General features: G+C 38.4%; 1 protein-coding gene across 2 annotated transcripts in view; it reads left to right on the forward strand.

Moving 5' to 3' along the window:
• Nucleotides 1-202: 202 nt before the first annotated feature.
• Nucleotides 203-22108, forward strand: part of RABEP1 (rabaptin, RAB GTPase binding effector protein 1) — a 102747-nt gene continuing 80841 nt past the window's right edge. For both annotated transcript variants that reach the window (XM_087825935.1, XM_087825936.1), the window contains exon 1: nucleotides 203-435. In XM_087825935.1, coding sequence (XP_087682061.1) covers nucleotides 402-435 — 34 coding nt within the window. In that variant the 5' untranslated portion in view covers nucleotides 203-401. The remainder of the gene's footprint in view (nucleotides 436-22108) is intronic.

Genomic DNA, 22108 nt, shown 5'->3' on the forward strand with positions numbered 1-22108 from the left:
TCCCGGCCGCCGTCTGCCCCTCGCTCCCCCCACCCGCGCTGCCCTCCCCAGCTCCGCCCGCCCGGCGCTCCCGCCGCCCGCGCCGCGGGTCCCGAGCCTCCCTGCCCACCGGCTCCCGTCCCCGCGCGAAGCCCCGCCCCTCGGGGCGACGTCACGAGCCGCCCCATCCCCCCGCGCCTGCGCACCGCTTATTTCCCGCTGTCAGGATGAGGAGGCGGAGGTCGGCGCTCCGGTCCGTCTCTGCCCGCGGCTGTGGCGGCGCCGGCGGCTCCAGCCTTAGCGGTTTCTCCCTGGGCGGCGGCGGCGGCGGCTCAGTCGACTCCTCCTCCGCCAGCTGAGCCCGCGGGAGCCCGGGACGCCGCTTCCCCGCCCATCCCCTCCCCGAGGCCCGCCGCCTGGCCATGGCGCAGCCGGGCCCGGCTTCTCAACCTGACGGTGAGGCGCCCACCATGGCAGGCGCGGCGGGCGCGGCCTGCCCGCGCCGGTGTCGCCGTGGAACCTCCGGGCGGCGGGAAGGGTGCGCGCAGGCCTCGGGGGTGACCCCGCCGGGCAGAGGCGGGAGCGCGCGGGTTCCGGCGCCGGCTGCGCGCGAGGGCGGTGCGGGGGCCTGGGCGGCAGTCGCTGGGGAGGGGGCAGGAGGTGCCGGCGGCCGCGCCGGCGGAAGGCGGAGGGAAGGGCGTGGGGAGGCCGCGGGGGGCCTGGCCGGAGCTGGCGAGCGCGTGGAGGGAGCTCTCGTGGGGTAGCCGTGGGTCCCGCACGTGGGTTCTGCCCCTGGGGAGGCTGGAAATGAGGAACACGCATATTAGTTAGAGAAGAAAAAAAAATCGTACATAGTGGTGGTGTGCTCTCCTCCCTCCCTCAGTCCCTGTCCGCGAGCGCTTTGCACCCACTTTTGTGACAAAACTAGTTGGGATCAGCAACTGGATTTAGTATGGTTCCTTGAGAGCCAGTGTGGTTTCATGGTAAGTGCTGGGGCCTGGGAGCCTAAGGGACCTGGATCCTTCACTAACAGTTCTAGGCAAATTTCTTAGACTCTTGGAACTTCAGTATTCTCAGTTAATGAAGTTAATTCATGCCTTTATATCTTATCTCTAAAGGTGGAACATGTATGTGTGTAAAGTGATTAATATTATTATGGGGACATTGAGGGGACTGGTTTTGAGAGTGCTAACGTGGAGGAAACGTGTGTTTTATAACTTACGTTCTTGGAAGGAAAGAGCCCCATCCTAAATAATCGTGGTTGGTTGTCAGAGTCCTTCATGACCTTCTGGGAAGCAGACTTCAGCTCCGCTTCAGAGATTGACCACATCCTTCCAGGTTTTTAGAACCTGGAGTAGTTTGGAAAGAATGCTCTTGGTCTTTGACAAGGTCCCACTGTAAGTAGTTGAGAAAGTTCTTTCAGGTAGGTGTGTTTCTATAATCAGTGTGCGGACGAAGCTTCATTAAGTGTGAGTGGAATGTTGGGATATGATGCTGGGCTCCTAGTAGGCACTTAAAACTTGCCTTTGCCTAACTAAGGTTGTCTCTTGAAATAACTTTTTAATGAAAACCTTTCTGCTTGTTCTTGCTTTTGGGGAACCTGAAACAATGTTACCATGTTAGCAGATTTTAAGGCTAGCTGCTGTCTTGGAAGTATGCTTCAGAGCCCGTTAGCCTTTAATTGTAGGTTTTGTTGGTTGCCTGAGGAGAGATGTCCAGTACCCTCACCTGTAGTTGTATGAGAAAGTCGGCCTGCTGTTTTCAGCAGAGGAGAAAGGGAGGCATTTCTGTTTGGCTTTTAGAGAGCGGAAACTGGCATGTTTTCAGGCTACATTTTAATTCTCACCTTTTACATTTGGTGTCAGGGAAGAAAACTGCATTTTCCACAAACCCCTCTTTGTTACTGCAGACAGAGGCAGGATACAGAGAGCTCCGGTGACTTCTGGTTCTGATCTGGAGTGGTAGGTATGCTTAGCTGGTTGTTGCCATCTCTTGAGTTGCATGGAAACAAACTCTAGGGCAGCTCAGGTGACATGACAGCCTGGAATCAAAATTCCCTGCCTCTTTCAAGATGTAAAATGGTCTTCCTTGTAAATAGGCAGAAGTGACTAAGCACTTGAAAGAGGCTAGGAAAATTAGCTTTAGGAAATCTGGTATTCTTGCTATTCTTAGTACAGGTTTGTTCCCTATTTTCCAAGTCCTGTGACTTTAGGATGAGATTTTGTTTGCATAGGTTGCAATATTTATTTTCAATTAGTGTAGTAAATGAGCAGCCACAGCTACTGTGTACAAAAGGAGATGGAATTTGGTATATTTGAGTGCTTTGTGTCAGTGTCTTAGAAGTTCATCTTGGGGATTTGACTTAATATAGATCACTTCTTAATACTTTAGCTTTAAGCACACTAGAATTACCTAGTCCTGCTGATAAAAAAAGAAAAGGAAAAGATTGCAGAATTCTTTCAGTCTAACTGTAAAAGATAACTGCTTAGTTTTGTATTTAAATTTTGCTTTTATCCCATTTTAGAAGCAATTGTCTTTTATATTCACATTGTTTTCTTTTTTAAATTATTCAATAAGTTACACACAATATTATATTAGTTTCAGACACACAGCATAGTGATTAGACATTTATATAACTTACAAAGTAATTGTCCTGATAAGTTTAGTAGCCATGTGACACCATACATAGTTGTTAAAATATTATGTTCCCTGTGCTGTACTTTACATTCCTGTGACTGTTTTTATATCTGGCAATTAGCACACTTTAATCCCTTTCCCTTTTTCACCACCTCTCCCCCCCCCCCACCCTCCAGCCTTGACTTTTTTGTGTGTGTGCTCGCATCTTTGTTTTCACGGAGATGTGGTAGGTTCATTAAAGAATCGAACCCTGGCTGGTGTGTCTCCGTGGTTAGAGTGTTGCCTGAGAACTGAAGGGTGGCAGGTTTGATTCCCAGTCAAGGGCACAGTACCTGGGTTGCAGATTTGATCCCCATTCCCGGGCCCCCACATCACATCGATGTTCTCTTTCTCTCTCCCCCTCCCTTCATCCCTCTCTTCCTTCCTCTCTCTAAAAATCAGTGGAAAAAATATGCTGGGGTATTAACCGAAAAAAAAAAAAAACCAAACAGAAAAAAGAAGAAAATAATTGGTATGTTTGTAATTGACAGGATGAAATGTAATAATTTTCTTTTTATTCTTTTTGATTTCTTGTTTTGTAAACTTTTGAAAAAGTTTTGTTCTTTTTTGATGGAGCATCTTACTTGTTTAGAATAAAGGTAATTTTAATAGCTAAACAAATTGCAGCCAATTATTCCATTTTATCTTGAGTATTAAAAGATTATATATAATAGTAAAATCTTCAGATTTTTATTTTTAAATTTTTTTTCATTGCCACTTTTTATTTTCTGTTCATTTGTTGATAAGAGGCTCTTGACTTTCCAGAACCCAAATGTAAGTCTTTTGTGCTCTCAGGAGGAAAAACTGGTCAGCCACAACATTCCTCCTCTTCTGGATAGATTTTTGTATTTTAAAATCTCAGTTAAACTATATCTTAGAAGCATTTGGTCTGATTTTACTTTATTTCTTTTTTATTTAAAAACTCTATTTTCTAAAAAGTATGCATATTAAGAAGTATGTCTTCTATCTCCCAGAGGTAACCACTATTAAGTTTTCATTCCTTGACTTTTTTTGTAGTTACACAGACATTCTACCTTTTCCTTCCGTCCTGAAATGGACATGGTTTACATCAGCGATTTTCAACCTTTTTCATCTCATGGCACACATAAACTAATTATTAAAATTCTGTGGCACACCAAAAAGTGTATTTTTGGCTGATCTGACCAAAAGAATAGGTATGATTTTGATTTATTCACATCAGATGGCTATTGTTGAGTTGGCTGTTGTCTTTTTATTTGACAATCAAAGGGAAAATAAAATAGGTCAGTACCCCTGACGAAATAGTCAGGTATTACATGTTTTAAAAATTCTTGTGACACACTAGTGTGCCTCTTGTGGCACACTGGTTGAAAATTGCTGGCTTACATATATAGATCTGCATTTTTTCTATTTCACTTCATAAATGTTAGCTAAAAGAAAGAAAGAAAAATGTTAGCTAGACTTATTATATACTTATAGATGGTTATGTGGGCCAGGTAATGTGCTATAAGCACTACACGTGTTATTTCAGGAAATCTTTGTGTCAGTAAGGTGGGTATTATTGTAATATTATTGTTCCTGTTTTATTGATGAGGAAACTGAAACCTGGAGAAGTTAAAAGTACCTAGAGTTATATTGCTTGAAGTGGGGGGAGCCGGGATTCAAATTTAGGTCATCTGATGTCAGGGCCCTTTGGCCTCTTTACTAGATCATGGACTACTTTTCAGGTCAATGTTATAGATCTACCTCATTCTTTACAGAGTATTTCATCACATGTGTGTACCATGCATAGTTTATTTGCTTATTTCTCTATTGATGGACAAGAAGATTGCCAAAGATTTTTTTATTATTTTATAAGCAGTGCTGGAGTAGATACACTTTTACATATTTTTCAGGTACTCTTGCTTTTATTTCTGTAAGAGTACTGAATGAAAGGGCATGAGCTCTGAGTGGTTTAAATTTTAATAGCTATTGCTAGTTTACTTGCAAAAAAAGTATCAATTTACATACCTCTAACAGTATGTGAGAGGCTGGATTTCCCCTACACTCTTACATGCCCTGGATAATGTCAGTTGTTTTAAATTTGTATCTTCTGATGGATTAAGGAAAGGATATTCTTTAATACATAAATGTTTCTGTGTCTAGTGTGGCAAGCCCTATGCTATGCTCTAGAAAATACAATAACAAACAAAACTAAACCCAGTCCCCATTCCTAGGTAGTGAATCAGTTGGCCATTAATTAGATAATTCCACAGAAATATATAAAACTACTCCACAAATATGAGTGTGTGCTACTTGCCATGGACACTTCTAGGTATTTGGAATACAATAGTGGGCAACACATGATATATAACCCTGCCCTCGTGTGGGAGAAATAGATATTAAACAACAAACATAAGCAAACGATATGTATTGTTAGGTGATAAGTGCAAAAAAAAAAAAAAATGGAGCAGGATAAAAGGAAGGATAGGCTGGTTTTAAATAGTGTAGTCAGAGTAGCCTTATTGACAAGATGACATTTGAGCAAAGATTTGAAGGAGATAGAGGAGTTAGCTGTGAGGATATCTGGAGGAGTGTTTCAGATAGAGGGATCAACTTTTGCAAATGCCTTAAGGAAGGAGTGCATATTGGAATGATGTGGAGGCTAGTGTGGCTGGAATGAAGTTATGGGGATGAGGGGGGAGTGAGGGGAAGGGAGAGGAAGAGTAGTAGGATCTGAGGTGAGGTTGTAGGGATGGGGGCAGATCTTATTGGGCCCTACATTGTAGCCCAAAATTGTAAATATTGGCTTTCACTATGGGGAACCATTGAAAAGGTTTTGAGCAGAGGAGTTATGTGATCTGACTTATGTTTTAAAAAACCATTCTGGCTGCTAGATTGACAACAGAGTAAAGGGAGGCAAGGGATGCATTAATCCAGGAAAAAGATGATGAGGCTTGGACCAAGGGTACATTGGTCCAGTAGGTATGGCCATTAGGATTTGGATTAGTTATGGGATTCGAGAGAGAGAGTAGTCAAGGATCACTCAAAGGTTTCTTGCCTGAGCAACTGGCAGAGATACGCAATGCTATGAATGCCTATAATTGAGTGTGACCCATATAGGGAGGCCAGGAAATGTTTCTGAGGAAGTGCTCCTGGAGCTGAGATCCAATGGGTGAGCAGTAGTCCCCCCCTCTTTTTTTTCTGGAAGGGGAGCAGTAGTCCTCCCCTTTTTTCCCTTTAGTCTGCGTCTCTGGGTAGAGAGAATGAGAGGGAATGAAATAGGTATGGACTGGTCTGAGTGGGCTGTAGCCTTAGAGCTGTAGGGGAAACCATTGAAGGGTTTTAAAGCAAGTAGGTGACACGAAGGCTTTTTAATTTGTACTTTCCTGATAGTAGTTATATGCACTTTTTCTTTTGTTATTCAGAAAGCTTTAATTTTTATGTAGATCTGATCATTTTTAAAATTTACTATTTCTGGGTTTCCGCAGCTTGCTTAGGAAGACCTCCTTAAGTCCCATGTTTATATACTTAAAAAGCACTCATTTTCAAAAAAGGGGACATTTGTAATACTTTCAACAGTAAAGGTAAATTTTTTTAAAAAGCCCTCATTTTCAATAATTTTATAGTTTTGTCCTTTATGTTATCTGGAATTTATTTTCAAATTTAAACAGGGAGTTTAATATAAAGAATTATTAACTAAACAGATTACATAAGAGAAAAAGAAAACCCTAAAGAGTACAGAAATAGCATATATAAGGAACAGTCACTGCCTCTAGGGCTGAGGCAGATCATCCAAGGATGGAACAGATCTTCAAGAGGCAGAGTTCAGTTTGGCAGAACTTGCTGGAAAGCTGCTTTCTGGTTTGCTGGGGGATGCTACCTGCATCTGGGAGTAACGTAGGGATCTAATTTTATTTTTTTTCCAAATGGATAGCCAATTTTAACACCATTTACAATATTCCATGTATTTGGTTTGTTTATTATAACTTGATCAATCTCCCAACCACTGAACTTGCAGATGCTTGATCTAAAAACACTGTGCTTACCTCACAGTCTTTATTTAAAAAATTTTTTTATTGAAATTATTGGGGTGACATTGGTTAATACAATTATGTAAGTTTCAGGTGTACAATTCTATAACACATCATCTGTATATTGTGTTGTGTGCTCACCACCCAAAGTCAGATCTCCTCTGGTAATCACCATACTGTGGTCTGTGTCTATGAGGTTTGTTGTTGTTGTTTTCTTAATCCCTTCACCTTTTCACCCAGCCCCCCCCCCAACAGCTGCCAGTCTGTTTTCTGTATCTATGAGTCCGCTTCTGTTTTGGTTGTTAGTTAATTTTGTTCATTACATTCCAAATATAAGTGAAATCATGCGGTACTTGTTTTTCTCTGACTGGCTTATTTCACTTATAATACTCTCCAGGTCCATCCATTAGGTACCCTAATGTGAACTGAGGAGGTGCCTAGCTACAGAGTTTTCCTCTGTTTGAAGAGCTGTGAAGGAAGGTACCTTTATTCCGTTTCCTCATTAGATACCGAAAACTTTTCCAAGTGGTAGTCTGATTTCAGTTTGAATGCTTCTGGAGAGAAGGAACTCACTACCTCCTAGTTTTGACTAGTTCTAATGTTATCTTTTAATTAAGCGAAAACTTGCCTCACCAAAACTTCTACCCACTGGTTTTTGTTCTCTCCTCTAGGACCACACAGTGGAAATCAAGGCATCCTCCCTGTTGGTCTCAAGAAATTTGATAACATTATGTCCTTCCTAAATATTCTTTTTATTTCTCCTATCATATGGTTTGAATCTACTTTGACATTCTTTTGATTCTCATTGAGACAGATTCCAATTGTTAATGACTTTTGGTGGTACCTGACTTTCTGTAATGAACGTAGCCTTTAGAGAGTAGTAGATACAGAGACATATCACTGAAAGGAATTCTAAAGACAGTTGTCTCCCTTCATTTTACAGATCAGGAAACTAGGGATTAAAAAAGTGAAGCCCTGGCCAGGTGGCTTGGTTGGTTGGAGCATCATCCTGTGCACCAGAAGGTTGTGGGTTTGATTCCTGGTCGGGGCACGTATTCAAGGCAGCTTGATTGAGGATCGATGTTTCTCTCTTTCTCCCTTCCTCTCTCTCTCAAATCAGTAAAAATACATCCACCCTAGCTAGTTTGGCTCAGTGGTTAGAGCGTCGGCCTGCAGACTGAAGGGTCCTGGGTTTGATTCTGGCCAAGGGCACGTACCTTGGTTGCAGGCTCAATCCCCTGCCCTGGTTGGGGCGCGTGTGGGAGGCAGCTAATTGATGTGTCTCTCTCACGTTGATTTTCTCCCCCCTTCCACTCTCTCTGACAAAGCAAAAAAAAAAAAAAAAAATCCTCAGGTGAGGATTATAAATAAGTAAGTAAGTAAGTAAATAAATAAATAAATAAAATAAAAACATATCCTCAGGTGAGGATTGAAAAACAATAAAGAAATGAAAGTGATGTGTTGTAGCTGAGTCGATGCTCCTTTCCTTATGGAGCATAAAGTCTAGTGGTGAATACAGACAGATTCCATGAGGAAAGGGCATTTTGTCTGGCCAATGATAGTAGCCCTAGCACAGTGCTTACCACAGGATAAATATGAGCTATAGGTATTTGTTGAAAGAAAGAGCACAACGTGCAGTTACAATAATGTGGTAAGCTCTTCCACATTCACAATATTTGACAAAATGTAGTAGGAACATCTTATATCATTCAGGAAGCTTAGTTAACATAGGGACCCTCCCTTTAATCCACCCTCACTGCACCCCAAGTTATATCAGAGAAAGTGGCCTAGAGAGTTGGATAGAATTTTTGACAGATGGAAATGGTGCCTTGGAGAAAGATTTTAGAGGAGAGCAAGAATCTTTGCAGGTGTGGATTGAGTATATACAGAGATAAGAAACAGGTGTCACATGTTTAGAGAGGTTTGAAAAAGGAAATTAAGCTTGAATGGTGGAAAGCTTTGCTGCCAGCACAGGAGTTTGGGTTTTTCTAGATGATGTGGCTAGGACTGTGGTTTGGTTTTAAGGAGATTGGTTAGGCTATCGCTGCGGCTCAGGAAAGAGATGATGGGATTATCACTTATATCAGTGGGAATGGAGAAAAGATAGTAATAGATGTTAGAAATATGGTGGTGTTAAAATAGCAGCTTTCTGAGCATTTGGTTTGGGGAACAGGCAGGAGAGAGAGAGGATTCTGAAAATGTAGATGTAGTTTACCAACGTAGGCAACCAGTGGGAGGGCAGATTTAGTAGTAGAAAGTGGTAAACTTGTTTTTGGTGTGTTGATGTGGAATAGTGGGCAAGCCATGTAGGAATACCTAATAGCCTGGAGCTCAAGGAAGAAATCAGGGGTGTAGATATACTTTTGATAGTCAAATGCTTAGAAATCATCCAGGATGAACACTGCTCATTGCTTATGCTTATTGCAGGATGGGCCTTGTGTTGGGGATATTAACAAAAGTACAGGTTGTGAGGAAGGCCACAGATAAAACTGATGGATTGGGCGAGGAAGAGGAAACTCATGATTAATCATAAAACAGGAGGAAAATTAGCATTAGAAGTCAGTATTAGAGCAAGTGTGAAGGAGGAGGGGGATGGTCACCAGTGTTAAATACTACCTAGAAGTCAGATGAAGACAAGTGGTCATTGCAGCTAAGCAGTCATCAGGACCTTTGAGAGAAGAGTTTCTGGAAGGAAGGAGTAAAATAGAGGCAGCACGTATAGACTAAATTTTAAAATCATGATGGTGCACACATAAGTAGGGCGCTCACTTGAGAGAGGTGATAGAGTTGTGACAAAATGTGTGTTTGTGTGTATGTTTTAAGAATAGAGATTTAGGTCATTGTAGATGCTGGAGAAACCGCCAATGGAAAGGGAGAGCCTAAAGATATCAAGGTCTCTGAGCAGTTGAGAGCAGGTAAGATGGGTGAGGAGGCTGAGTGTCAATAGGAGAGACAGGGATCTCATCCTCCAGAACAGAAGGGAAAAAAGAAAGGATGAGTGAGAGAGAAAGGTAGAGAAAACCCTGAGGTAGAAGAGAAACTAAGTATATATGTGTAGCCTCCATTCTTTTCTTCATTTATTCAACATACATGGTTTGAGTATGAACTGTGAACAGAGCAGACAAGGTGCCTGTCCTCATGGAGGTCATGGAGGTTGTAGTTTTGATACCTTCATTACAGTCATGTAGATTAGGTTGTTTTCACTCACCTGAGTTCATCTTAACCACAAAACACAGAAAATAATTGGGCTATTTTCCCAGTTATCCAAAAGATGACATCATTAGTACGATTCTAGATGCACAGGAGAGAAGTTAATTCATTATATACATTGAATACTTTGGGCATTAGGGCTAATTTTGTCATGGAACATGGATTCAGAAAGGCTGTAGAGTAATAATTACAGGATATGATTATATCCTTATTGTGGGAAATCTGATGGGGGGAGGAGCAAACTATGATTTGGGTTGCCATTCTTTTGGTTATGGCTTAAAAATCAAGACAAACTTGATATTTACCATTTAAACCCAAATTGATTCCTACTTTCTCTAAACTCCTGCGTTTATTATCTATAAATAAACTCTTCCTGCCTACTTCCGATCTAGATCTTATATCCCCAATTTTTTTAGCAGAGTCGGAAGCTACTATTTTATTTTATGTCTTTCATTTTATTGTGAACCTAGTAAGCCCCTGTAGAGGGTAACAAAAGGGACATTAACAGTTTAGATCCATCTCTGTTGCAAATTTGTTCTTCATTTATTCCTAACAGATAAAAATCTAGTCTTGCTACACCACTTCCACTTTTTTATGGAATTTTTAGAAAATTCCTAATTTTGTTGGGCCTAGATCACTTTCCTACAACTTCTGTACCTTGGTTCTGTCCTCTTGAATGAATCCGAAATTAGACTACTTTCACTTCCACAAAAAGGGTCTTCAGATAGTTAAAGAACTTCTTCCATCTTGGCAGTTTCTCAAATGAGGATTCTGTATACTCTCATCATTCTTCTTGGCTTCCTCTAGTAGGTTAGCCAGATGTTCTAACACCATGTAGTTTGTTAGTGCTCTTCATAAAAAAGTGCACCTAAAATTGGTGAATGTATTCTAGACAGAATCGATGTGACTTGTGCAAAGAACAGCAAAAATACTCTTTTTTGATGAAGACCCTCAACTCTTTTTAATGTAGGCTAACATTCCCTCAGTTTGTTTTAATTCACTGTATCATATTAGTTCATGATAAATTGGCAACTGTGATTTTTTAAAAAATATATGAGTGTGCAAAGATATATACAAGGATAGTAACTGCAGCATTATTGTAATGGTATAAATATTCATCAATAGGAATGAGTTATTTCAAAAGTAATGCATAATCTGTATCAAAAAGAACAATCAGGTGTGAGTACCAGCTGCAACTATAGCCAAAGAGCTGCTGTGCTGGAGACACCCCTATGGAGCAGGATTTACTTCAGTGGAGCTTTGGTGTTCACCAAGTGCGCCCCTTGAGTTTGTCACTTGTGGATGTGGTAGTGTTGTAATCCAGTGTGATCGAGTCTGATCACCAGGTGTACTGTCTCTGGGGCCTCCCGGGAGGTGCAAAGTCAGCCTGTGCCAGTGCCTTCCCCAGGGCCAGCCAGCATGAGCTACACAGCAAACCGTAGTTGGCTGGGCTTGGAGGTGCCCAGGAGAGGCCAAGCTATGAGTCAATGCAGGCTGCTGCTAGTGCCTGGGGCCGCTTATCAAGCTGTATGGGGCCCGCTGCTGCTTATTTGAGAGATTTTAGGAAAGTCCTAAGCATGAGGCTCGAGAGGCCACTTGCACAGAAAAGCCACTGGAAATGGCCTGGATGAGCCTGCAGGTGGGGGGGGGCGGGGATACTTTTTTTTTTAAAAAATATATCTTTATTGATTTCAGAGAGAGGAAGGGAGAGAGAGATAGAAACATCAATGATGAAAGAGAATCATTGATCGGCTGCCTCCTGCACGGCCCCTGCTGGGAATCGAGCCCGCAACCCGGGCATGTGCCCTGACTGGAATTTGAACCCTGATCTCCTGGATCCTAGGTTGATGCTCAACCGCTGAGCCACGCTCGGCTGGGCAAGGGGATAAATTTTTTGAACGGTATTACTGAGCGAAAGAATATGCACATTTAAAAATTTAATGGCAAATGCTAAGTTCTCTTTCAAAAAGGTTTGACAATTTACAGGCTGACCATTGGGTAGAAGAGGGCTTATAGCTCTTTAACAAATTAAGTTCTTTGCATGTGGGGATGCTGATCTCTTTTTCACGTGTGTACCAAGTGTAGAAAAATTTCTCCCAGTTTTTCAATTTTGAGATATTTTGGCATATGGAAATATTTTAATTTTTATGTGATTTATCAGTTTTTTCCTTTATGGCTTCCAAGGTTTACTTCTATCTCTTTGTGTTATCATCTAGTATTTACTTTTCAATGTTTGATCACTTGGGATCAATTTATATACACCAGTTGATCCCATCAATTTATATCAGTTTATTTTGATGTAAGCATTGAGATAGGAATGTTCTTGCACCATCTAATGATTAATTCCTTTTTCTCCATTGATTTTGAAATGCCACCATTTATTACATGCCAAATATCCAGAAATACTTGAGCTCATTTCTGGATTGTATTTTGTTCAATTGATTTATCTATTCCGGTGTCAAACTGCATAGTTAAAATTACTGTTCCTTTCTATTTTCTAATGTTTTAATATTTTAAAGAGGCAGGAACCCTTCCTTTTCTAGAATTTTCCTTAGCTATTCTTAGGTATGTATTTATTCAGAGAAAATTTGGAATGATCACTTTAAGTCTGTCCATCATCCTAAATGCCCCCCCCAACCCTGTGCAAAAAACCCCACACCCCTCATTGATTGAGTTTATAAATTAAGGAGACCGTGTAACATCGTTACCAGAAAAGTGCCTTATGGCACTTTCAATGCATTAATTATGTTATTTTATCTTCCAAATTCTTTAAGGGTGATATTTCTATTTCACAGTTGAAATAAAAGTGTAGTAACTTGTCCAGGATCCAGGTCCCATGACTATTTTCACTTTACCCAACTATCTCTCAGGTTAGTTTTAGTTAAGTAAACTCTTAGGTCATTAAAAAAAAGGGCAAAATTAAAACAAAAACCGAAGTTTCTTATTTGATCATAAAGTGCAAAAAAAAGTGTAACAAAAACTAGATTTATCCAGCGTCCAGTGTATTTCTGGTCATGTTTTAGATCTACAGAGAAAAAATTTTAAAGCAGTTGATCATATTGCATATGTAGTTTTGTATTCTATTTTAATTATGATGTGAAATTTCCTTGTGTTGTAAGTTATTTTTCAAGAAACATTGGTTTTAAGACTGTAGTTTATCATATGAATGTATTATAACAATTATTTTGGTATTACTGGCTATTTGATTATTTGTAAGATACTACTATTAATAATTAAGGACACTATAGGAGACATCTGTGGCCATTAACCTTTGATATCATCTTTGATTATTTCCTAGAGAGTTCTGGATAAAAAAAAGTACGGGGTTTTGATACTACATTGCCAAATTGTTTTACAGGAATCCAGTTTTAGTTTACATGTCTTCTGTTAGTGCTGATGTCTGTTAGTGTCACCTTACCCTTGTTAACATTAAGTATAGACTTAACATTTTCTTGCCAGTAGCATAGGCAAAAAATGGTATCTTATTGCTGTTTTAAGTTGCATTTTTAGCATGATTGGCCTTTAAAAATATATATTAGACATTTATTTTCTTTCTTTGTACATTACCTCTTCACATCTTTTGCCATTTTCTTATTAATATCTTTTATTAATATCTTATTAATATCTTTATTTCATAGATATGGGCCTTTGTCTTTTATTTGTCACATATATTTTCCAAGTTTGCCCTTTGTCTTATTTTGGCTTTTTGGTAATTTGTGATACAGAGAGGTCTAGGATTTTATTTGAACAAACTTTACAGTGCTTTGATACTTTTAGATGTCAATTAGATATCCATTTACAATTTCTTTATGTTTAAATTTTTTAAAACAGGACAATTTCTTCCAATATTATTTCAATTTTTAAGTTGTTTCTATATGAGCCAATTGTCAAGTTAGGTCTTCTACATCTTGTATTTAAGTCATTTATTTTCTTTCTGCAAATAATTATTTTATAAATTGAGGTAAAATTTATACTGCCTTTTGCAAACAACTCAGAAATGCAGGAAAGCATAAAGAATAAAATGATGGTCACCCAAAGATAATTTCCAGTATATTATCTTTCTAGAGTTTTCACATGTGTATTAAAATGTATTAAAAAATCTCTTAAAATTCATTAAAAATTGTACCTTTATAGGATGCTGTTCCCACTTAAATGAAGAGATGTTCATGATTAAATTATAAATGTTATTTTTAATGACTGATAGTATTCCATTGTATGGATCCTATAATCTGTTTAATTAATTCTTGGTAAATAAGTTAAAAAATGTTTTCCTGTTATGAATAAGTGTAGTGAAATCCTGATACATATCTCTAAATATTTGTGCAAATACTTCCCTCAATAAATCCCTATCAGTTGTGTCAAAGGTTATGTATATTTAAAATTTGATACTTTGATATGTTTACATTTTGATATATTTTGTACCAAGCAGGAACATTTCTGGTTCAGAACAATTGGAAATCTAACCCCTACTGGCTTAAACAAGTCAAAGATGTGTGTAGCAAGTTCAAAAGTAAACAGTCCAAGGCTGCTCAAGGATGTCCAAGATCCAGGTTCCTTCTATTTTTTACTTCCCTCCTCTGTAGGCCCATTTACTCACATCTTTAGTATTTTTTTTCTTGAAGATTTAGTTCTGATTTTCTTTTAGGATATTTATTTCTTTAGATCTTCTGGTATTTTCATCTTAGTTCCATTTGTTGGGTTCTCTACTTTAGGCATATGGATCATGCTAATATTGGACACACTTTGTTTCCCATAGCTATTTCTTCTTTAATTGCTTTATGTCCCCCCCACCCCCCCTTGTAATTCACTGAATTATTTCAGGTCTTTATTTGCTTAACAAATTGATTACATTAATGGATTTCCTAATGTTGGGGAGATTTTGTATAATTGGTATAAAATGAACTTGGTTGTGATGGATTGTTCTTCTAATATGTAGCTGGATTTGATTTGCTAATGTTTAAAACGTTTTTTGTCAGTATATTCATAAGTGAGATTGGCCTAGAGTTTTCCATTTTGATACTGTCTTGGGTTTTGATACCTTGATTATACTGGCCTGGTAAAAATATACTGGGAAACATCCCATCTTGTACTATGCTGAGGACAGTTTAAATAGTATAGGGAATATTTATATTCCTTGTAGATTTGACAAAATTTATGTTCTCTCTCAAGATTCATCTTGAAACTTGTATAGATATTTCACAATTGTTTTTTTCATTTTAAATCATTAGATATTGGCTTGTTTCTGGAATTTTAACTGATACTACAGTCACCATTCTTGAAATTAAGTTTTTATGCATATCCATGATTACTTTTTTAAAAAATTTATCTTTATTGTTGAAAATCATGATTACTTAAAAAAAAAAAATGTCTTTACTGATTTTTTAGAGAGAGAGGAAGGGAAAGGGAGAGAGAGAGAGAAACATCCATGAGAGAGAAACACCAGCATCGATCAGCTGCCTCCTGCACACTCCCTACTGGGATTGATTGTGCAACCTGGGCATGTGCCCTGACCAGGAATCAAACCAGTGACCTCTTGGTGCATGGGTCAGTGCTCAACCACTGAGCCACACTGGCCAGGCTCATGATTACTTCTTTAGGATAAACTCTTGGCAGTGAAATTGACTTGGTTAAAGAGTATACAAAATGTAAGCCTTTTTGCTTTTGATTATCACATAGTGATATGTCTTAAAATGTATGTTGGATTTGTTTTAGCCAGATATGATAAGGTGACAGACACAGAGACAACTACCTTTGAAAGGAGAGTTTGTTATTTGCAGTTCTCAAGAGAAGTGAGCATGTCTACACCATGCAAGGCCACTTGGGGAAGCACCAGGGTTGATTAGGAGGCAGAAGGAGTTCAGGGAAAGCATGGCCCAGAGCCTTTATTAGCTAAAAGAGGTGGTTGGAGCATGGACTTTGGATTGGTTGGTTCGTATATGATAGCCGTGTTTCTGGGTGAGTTTATTATCTCTTGGAATTAGTTAGCTCTTGTAGGGGCATTCTCTTGCTGTCCAGCAGGGCCCTATGAGGTCAAAGCATCATAAAATACAGAAAATAAAAAAACATTAATACACAGTCCTTTAAAATTGTATACTTTGTCTTTTCATCTGCAGTGTATGAGCATGCCAGTGCTAGGTAGTAAAATCCACCAAAAAGTTGGCTTATTTTGGTGAGCAAAAAGTCTTGTTTAGATTTGCATTTTTTAAAAATTTCTGTTGGAATTTGGAATTCTTTTGCAAATGATCTATCTTAAAATATTTGTCATTTTATTGGTCATTAAGAGAGAGCTTTTTGTACAAGGACATTACTCCAAGTCTAGTGGGTTTTTTTGTTTTGTTTTATTTTGCTTTGTTTTTGATGAAATTTTGTGGCCATAAAATTGAATTAGTTTGGCAAAGTGATCAAAGGAGAACAAGTAATGGGATTGGCAGGTCTGGGGTGTTAATGTGGGCATTGCTTTCCCCATCACCTGATCTGACTGTACAATTGATAGAAACATTACATGTACCTGTGGACCATGTTTACTCCTTCAAGAGCCTTAAGATTGTACAGAAGACACTTGTGGATAAATTCCTTCCACTTGATCCCCATAACCAGAGTATTTCTTGTTTGATGATATGAAACTGAAAGTCTTTTTGTTTGACTGTTGAGTGATCTGGTTGAATTTGGAACAAGAAATCAATTATTTCTTTTGATCACTGTCTTTCCCCATTTAAACAAAAACTTTTAAAACTTTGGAACACATGAATATTTTCATTTCAGCTTTTGCATAGGTTTGAAAGGACTGCTGTATCTTTGTTGTATTTCTCCAATATGTAAATTAAACTTCCTTTTTGTAAGATTGAGAGTATTGAAAAGAACCTGAGCAGATACCTAAGTAACTGCTAAATGATCATTTCAAGCTGTTGCAGAGCTTTAGGAATTTGATATAGATTTGGACTAGATGAATCTCAGAATTTCAGAACTGGAAGGGACTTTCTATCCACCTTTGTTGTCTGTCACTATATATCAGAAGCTCTCAACCCTATCATTTTATACTGGTTTCTCGCTTTTGTCACTATTGGTATTTTGGGCCAGATAATTCTTGATTGTGGAGGGCTGTCCTCTGCATTGTAGAATGTTTAACAGCATCTCTGACCTCTACCCGCTAAGATGCCAATATTTCTTCCTGTGGTTGTGACAACCAAAAATATCTCCAGACAATGCCAACTGTACCCTGGGGAGCAAAATCACCCCCAGTTGAGAACCACTGGTTTAAAACAAAATGCTTGAGGAGCTCCTTTACCATTTTGATAAAATTGTACACATGACTTAGAAAACAAAACAAAAAACCCCCTAACAGTATAATGCCCTTCTATAAAGGAAAATAATTTATAATTAAGTAGTAGGTATTTCAACATGTATGTGAACAGGGCGACTAAATAAAAGAACACTCCTAGAAGGTGGTCTTACTCCTGCTCATGTGATGCCTTAATCTCCTATATTTGTCTCTATTAAATAATTATAGTCACAGGGAAATCTGCCTAGGCCTTGTAGCCAGGCAGGTCAGTGTTTGAATCTACCTTTGCCACTTATTAGCTGTGTAAATAAGCAGATTACTTGATCTCTCAGAGAATATTTGTCATCTATAACTGGGGATGATAATGCCTGCTTTATGATTTGTTTTGAAATTTTAATGAGCCAGTGTATAGAATAACTTGCCTAACACTTCATGAAGAGCTATATTTGGGTTATTTAAACCTTGCTACACTCCTAGAAGGTAGTATTATCCTAGTCGGCATTTTTACAGATGCAGAGAAGGAACCAGTTTATAAGTAGGAGAGCTAGGGTTTAAACTCTAATTTAATTCTAGAACTTGTGCTTTAAACTGTTATGCTATACTGTTTCCTATATAATACCTGATAAATAGGCAAATACTTAATTGTTAGCTCCTGTTATTCCTTTTTTCATTTTTCCTAGCTTTGAGACTCCCCTGCCTTCACTATTAACAGCAGTGCTCTCTCCTTGAACTTTTTTTTTTTTTATATATCTTTATTGATTTCAGAGAGAGGAAAGGAGAGGGAGAGAGAGATAGAAACATCACTGCTGAGAGAGTGATTGATCAGCTGCCTCCTGCACCCCCCTACTGGGGATCGAGCCCGCAACCCCGGGATGTGCCATGACCGGGAATTGAACCCCAATCGCCTGGATCCTAGGTCGATGCTCAACCACTGAGCCACACCTGGCCGGGCTCCTTGAAATTTTTTACCTGTGTTTTTCTGATGTTCCCTTCCAAAGATAAACAATCAATCTATTTTATTTACTTATCCAAATTCTGATGACCTTGATATTTCTGAAAAACTAAAAATGCATTTGACATTTCTTATGAATAAAATATAACCCTTGTGCTTTAATTTATTTATGGAAGAACTTTTTTTCTGATAAGTAACTCCTAATGTGAAATTTGTAGCTATATTGTAGCCTTTTTGTAACACAAGTGTAGGGAGATAAGAGATTACCTTTACATTTTAGAATTTCCATGTTGAAATGAAGGACAGTGTGTAGATAGGGAATTTTATTTGTTTTACAATACATATAATGAAACATGGTTCTAAAAGGTATCTTAATGTTGCATTAGACTTGATTTCTCCCCCCTGTAAATGATAAAATAGCTTCAGAATATTCTAAACCAACTATCCTTTTATATTAAAGGAAATAGTAATATCTAGCCAGTCTTGTTTCATCTATAACTCTCTCCCCACATCCCCTCCTGGATTTTTAGAAATCAAGTCTCTGACATTGTATGATTTAATTTGTAAACATTTCAGTATTTATGTAAACATAGCCACAATACTATTATAACACCTTAAACAGTTAATAATTCTTTAAATACCACCTAATATCTAGTTAGTGTTGAAATTTCCTAGTTGTTTTATTTTTGAGTTTGTTTAAATCAGGATCCAAAATAAGAGCCATCCTTAAAAGTGGCTGATATGTCCTGTTCCTTTTTCTCTCTTATTTGTTGAAGAATTCCGTTCTGTAGAATCTTTACACCTGGAATTTCCTGATTGTATCCATATGATGGTATTTCTCCATGTTCTTCTGCCTTCTGTGTTTCCTCTAAATTGGAAGTTAGATGTAGCCATGATCAGATCCAGGTTTTTGTTTGTTCGTTATATGTTATGTTTTTTGTTGGGGGGTTTTGTTTTGCTTGTTAAGAGAATATTTCAGAATGGTAGTGTGTACCTCTATCAGGAAGCATATAATGCCTGGTTGTCTCTCTTTTAAGATGTTACGACCATTGATGATCATTGCCTAGATCTCTCCATTCATTAGGGTTTGTAAAATAGTATTTGATTAGCTGGAATACTTCTATAAAGAAAAATTCTTATATATTTTGCTACCTTAAGGTATAGTTTGTGTAGGAAATGAAGAATAAATAAAGGTTTGATACTTTCCCCTTTACCAGTTTTCAAAGTAATGACTTGGTTGCTTAGAATCCTTCAGAGGTGACCAATCAGATTTTATTTTTCTTGGTATACAATTAAGAATATATGAGTTTAAATAAAATCATGTGTATATGTGTTTTACTTCATTGTGGTTATTCTTACGGATTGTATTAGTTTACTATTGCTGCTCCAAGCAATTACCACAAACTGGCTTCCTTAAAACATCAAATTTATTATCTCACAGTTGAGGAGGCCAGAGGTCCAAAGTCAGTATCACTGGGCTTAAATCAAGATGTCAGCAGGGCTGTGCTCCTTCCAGAGGCTCCAGGGGAGCATCCTTTCCTTACCTCTTCCAGCTCTTCCAGCTTCTGGAGGCTGCTGGCATTCCTTGGCTACGTCACTCCAGTTTCTGCCGCAAGATCCTATATTTCATCACATCTTTTGCCATATAAAGTAATATTCACAGATTCTGGGAATTAGGAAGTTAATATATCGTGAGGGGGAGGAGTGATTCAGGTTCATCCACTCAGATGTTCAAATTATCTCATTTTTGGTCAGTGTAGCTTCTAAGTTGACTCTCAAATCCTTTGATACCCCAGTAGATGCCAGATATGTTCCAGGTTTATTTTGTATATTTCCAGGGTGGGCCTGGAATAAGTCATTTTTTCCAAGGAGCCCTGGTTCCTTTTGGTGGGAAAGTGTATTTAGAGACCACATTCTGGGTGCCAGGAGTATAGCATCTATTTTTCTTAGCATTGTTTCTAAAATAAATTGCACTTTATCCTGCTTCCTTAAATAGACTACAGTGTATATCATTGAATCTTTTATCAGTGACTTAGTGTTATGAATATTAGTTTGGGAACTGAGCTGTAAGCTGGTGACTTCCCCAGTGCTGCTGAATTTCTTTAAAGGTTAGATTTGTTTACATTTATATTAAATGGTACCAAATTCCAATCAATTCTAGTCATTGTTTTATTTTTGTTTCTCTGTGATCGAGTCCTCCTTGCTATTAGTGGGGTCTGTTTTTCACGTACAGGGTTTTTCAACTTTCTCTCTGCGCTCATCTCTAAACTCTGCTTTTTCTTTATCCTTTGTTCTTGATTATCTGACTGTAAGCAGAATGAAGGGTTATTAGGAGATAAAATCGGATTTTATAGAGTGTAATATTAATCCTGATAGGAAGGGATGTCTGTTTCTCAACTAAGCATTCAAATGCATGAGCTTTACATTTCTGTTAGGTGTCAACGCTGCCATACCTCTGGTTCCAGCTTTGGTAAAAGGTACTCATTTATTTGGATTTGAAAACCATTTGAAGTTTTATAATAGCACTTTAAAGAATAAACTTTATGCCTTGGCCTGGTAGCTCAGTTGGTTAGAGTGTCATCCTAGTACACCAAGGTTGCAGGTTCTATAGTCCCCCCCCACCAATCAGGGCACATACAGGAAGCAACTAATGAGTGCATAAATAACTAGAACAACCAATCAGTGTTTCTCTCTTTGTCAAAAAAAATCAAATTAAAAAATAAACTTTATTTTAGAACTGTTTTAGATGTAGAGAAAAGCTGGGAAGATAGTATAGAGAGTTTTTGTATACTACACATCAAGTTTTCTGTCAGTAGGCATCATATATTAGTATGGTACATTTGTGAAAATTAATGAACTAATATTGATACATTATTCCTAACTAAAGTCCATAGTTTATTCAGATTTCCTTAGATTTTTTTTAAATGTCCTTTTTCTTTTCCTAGATGCTGTCTAGATAGTATATTACATTTAGCTACCATGTCTCCTTAGGCTCCTAGACTTGACAATTTCTCTGACTCTGTTTTTAATGAACTTGCTGGGGACTGTCCCTCTTAGTTGGAATCTGATGTTTTTCTCATGATTAGACTAGAATTATGGGTTTTGGAGAGAAGACCACACAAGTTAAGTGCCATTTTCTTTCCCTCATATCAAGGGTATAAACTATCAGCATGATTTATCACAGTGTTGTCACCCCTACTGAGGGTAGTGTTTGTTATGTTACAAATGTTTCAAGAAACTGTGAAAACTCTTAAGTCTATGTGTGTGTATGTGTGTGACTTTCCTTACTATATTCTTTGGAAGGAAGTCAGTATGTGCCCTTGCCTGACAATGTTATGAAATAAATCAATCATGTTGACTGTAAACAGATTTTTCCAGAGTGTTTCCTATCTTCTAACCAGTGTTAATCCCTTGTGTATTTTTTTTTTTTTTAAATTAATGTGTAGCACCCTATGAGCAGTTTTTAAGAGAATGCTCATGGGAGCTACAGTATAGTGTTTCCCTCCAGGTTCTTTGTTGCAAACCAAAACAATTTATTCTGTCTGGTTTAAGCATAAAAGGACTTTTTTGGATATTAGGTAGCTTTCAGAGTCATTGGGAGGGCAGGGATAAGTAGATTCTAGGCCATTGATTTTGAAACTTTAGCATGTATCTAAAGGGCTTGTTAAAACACATTACTGGATCCTATACCCAGAAATTCAAGAAAGTGTGAGATGGGACCTGAGACTTTGAACTCATAATAAGTTCCCAGGTGCAGTTAGTGTTCTGTGGTCTCAGAACCACACTTTGAGAATCACTGTTCTCTTTGGCTAAATTTTAAAGAACACCCGAACTTGCCTGATAGGAAGCTGTTTTCTCTGATGCTAATGAGCAGATGGAGCTCCACTTTAATACAGTTGCTATTGCTGCTTGCACTGATGCCACTTCTGCTTCATAAAGTTTACCTGTAGCCACTGGGAGAATTCAACTTTATTTCTTTACACTGCTCAATTCTGAATTGAAGTTGCATTTGTGTGCATT

Source organism: Miniopterus natalensis, chromosome 17, assembly GCF_054644295.1.
Source record: "Miniopterus natalensis isolate mMinNat1 chromosome 17, mMinNat1.hap1, whole genome shotgun sequence".
Taxonomy (NCBI): Eukaryota; Metazoa; Chordata; class Mammalia; order Chiroptera; family Miniopteridae; genus Miniopterus; species Miniopterus natalensis.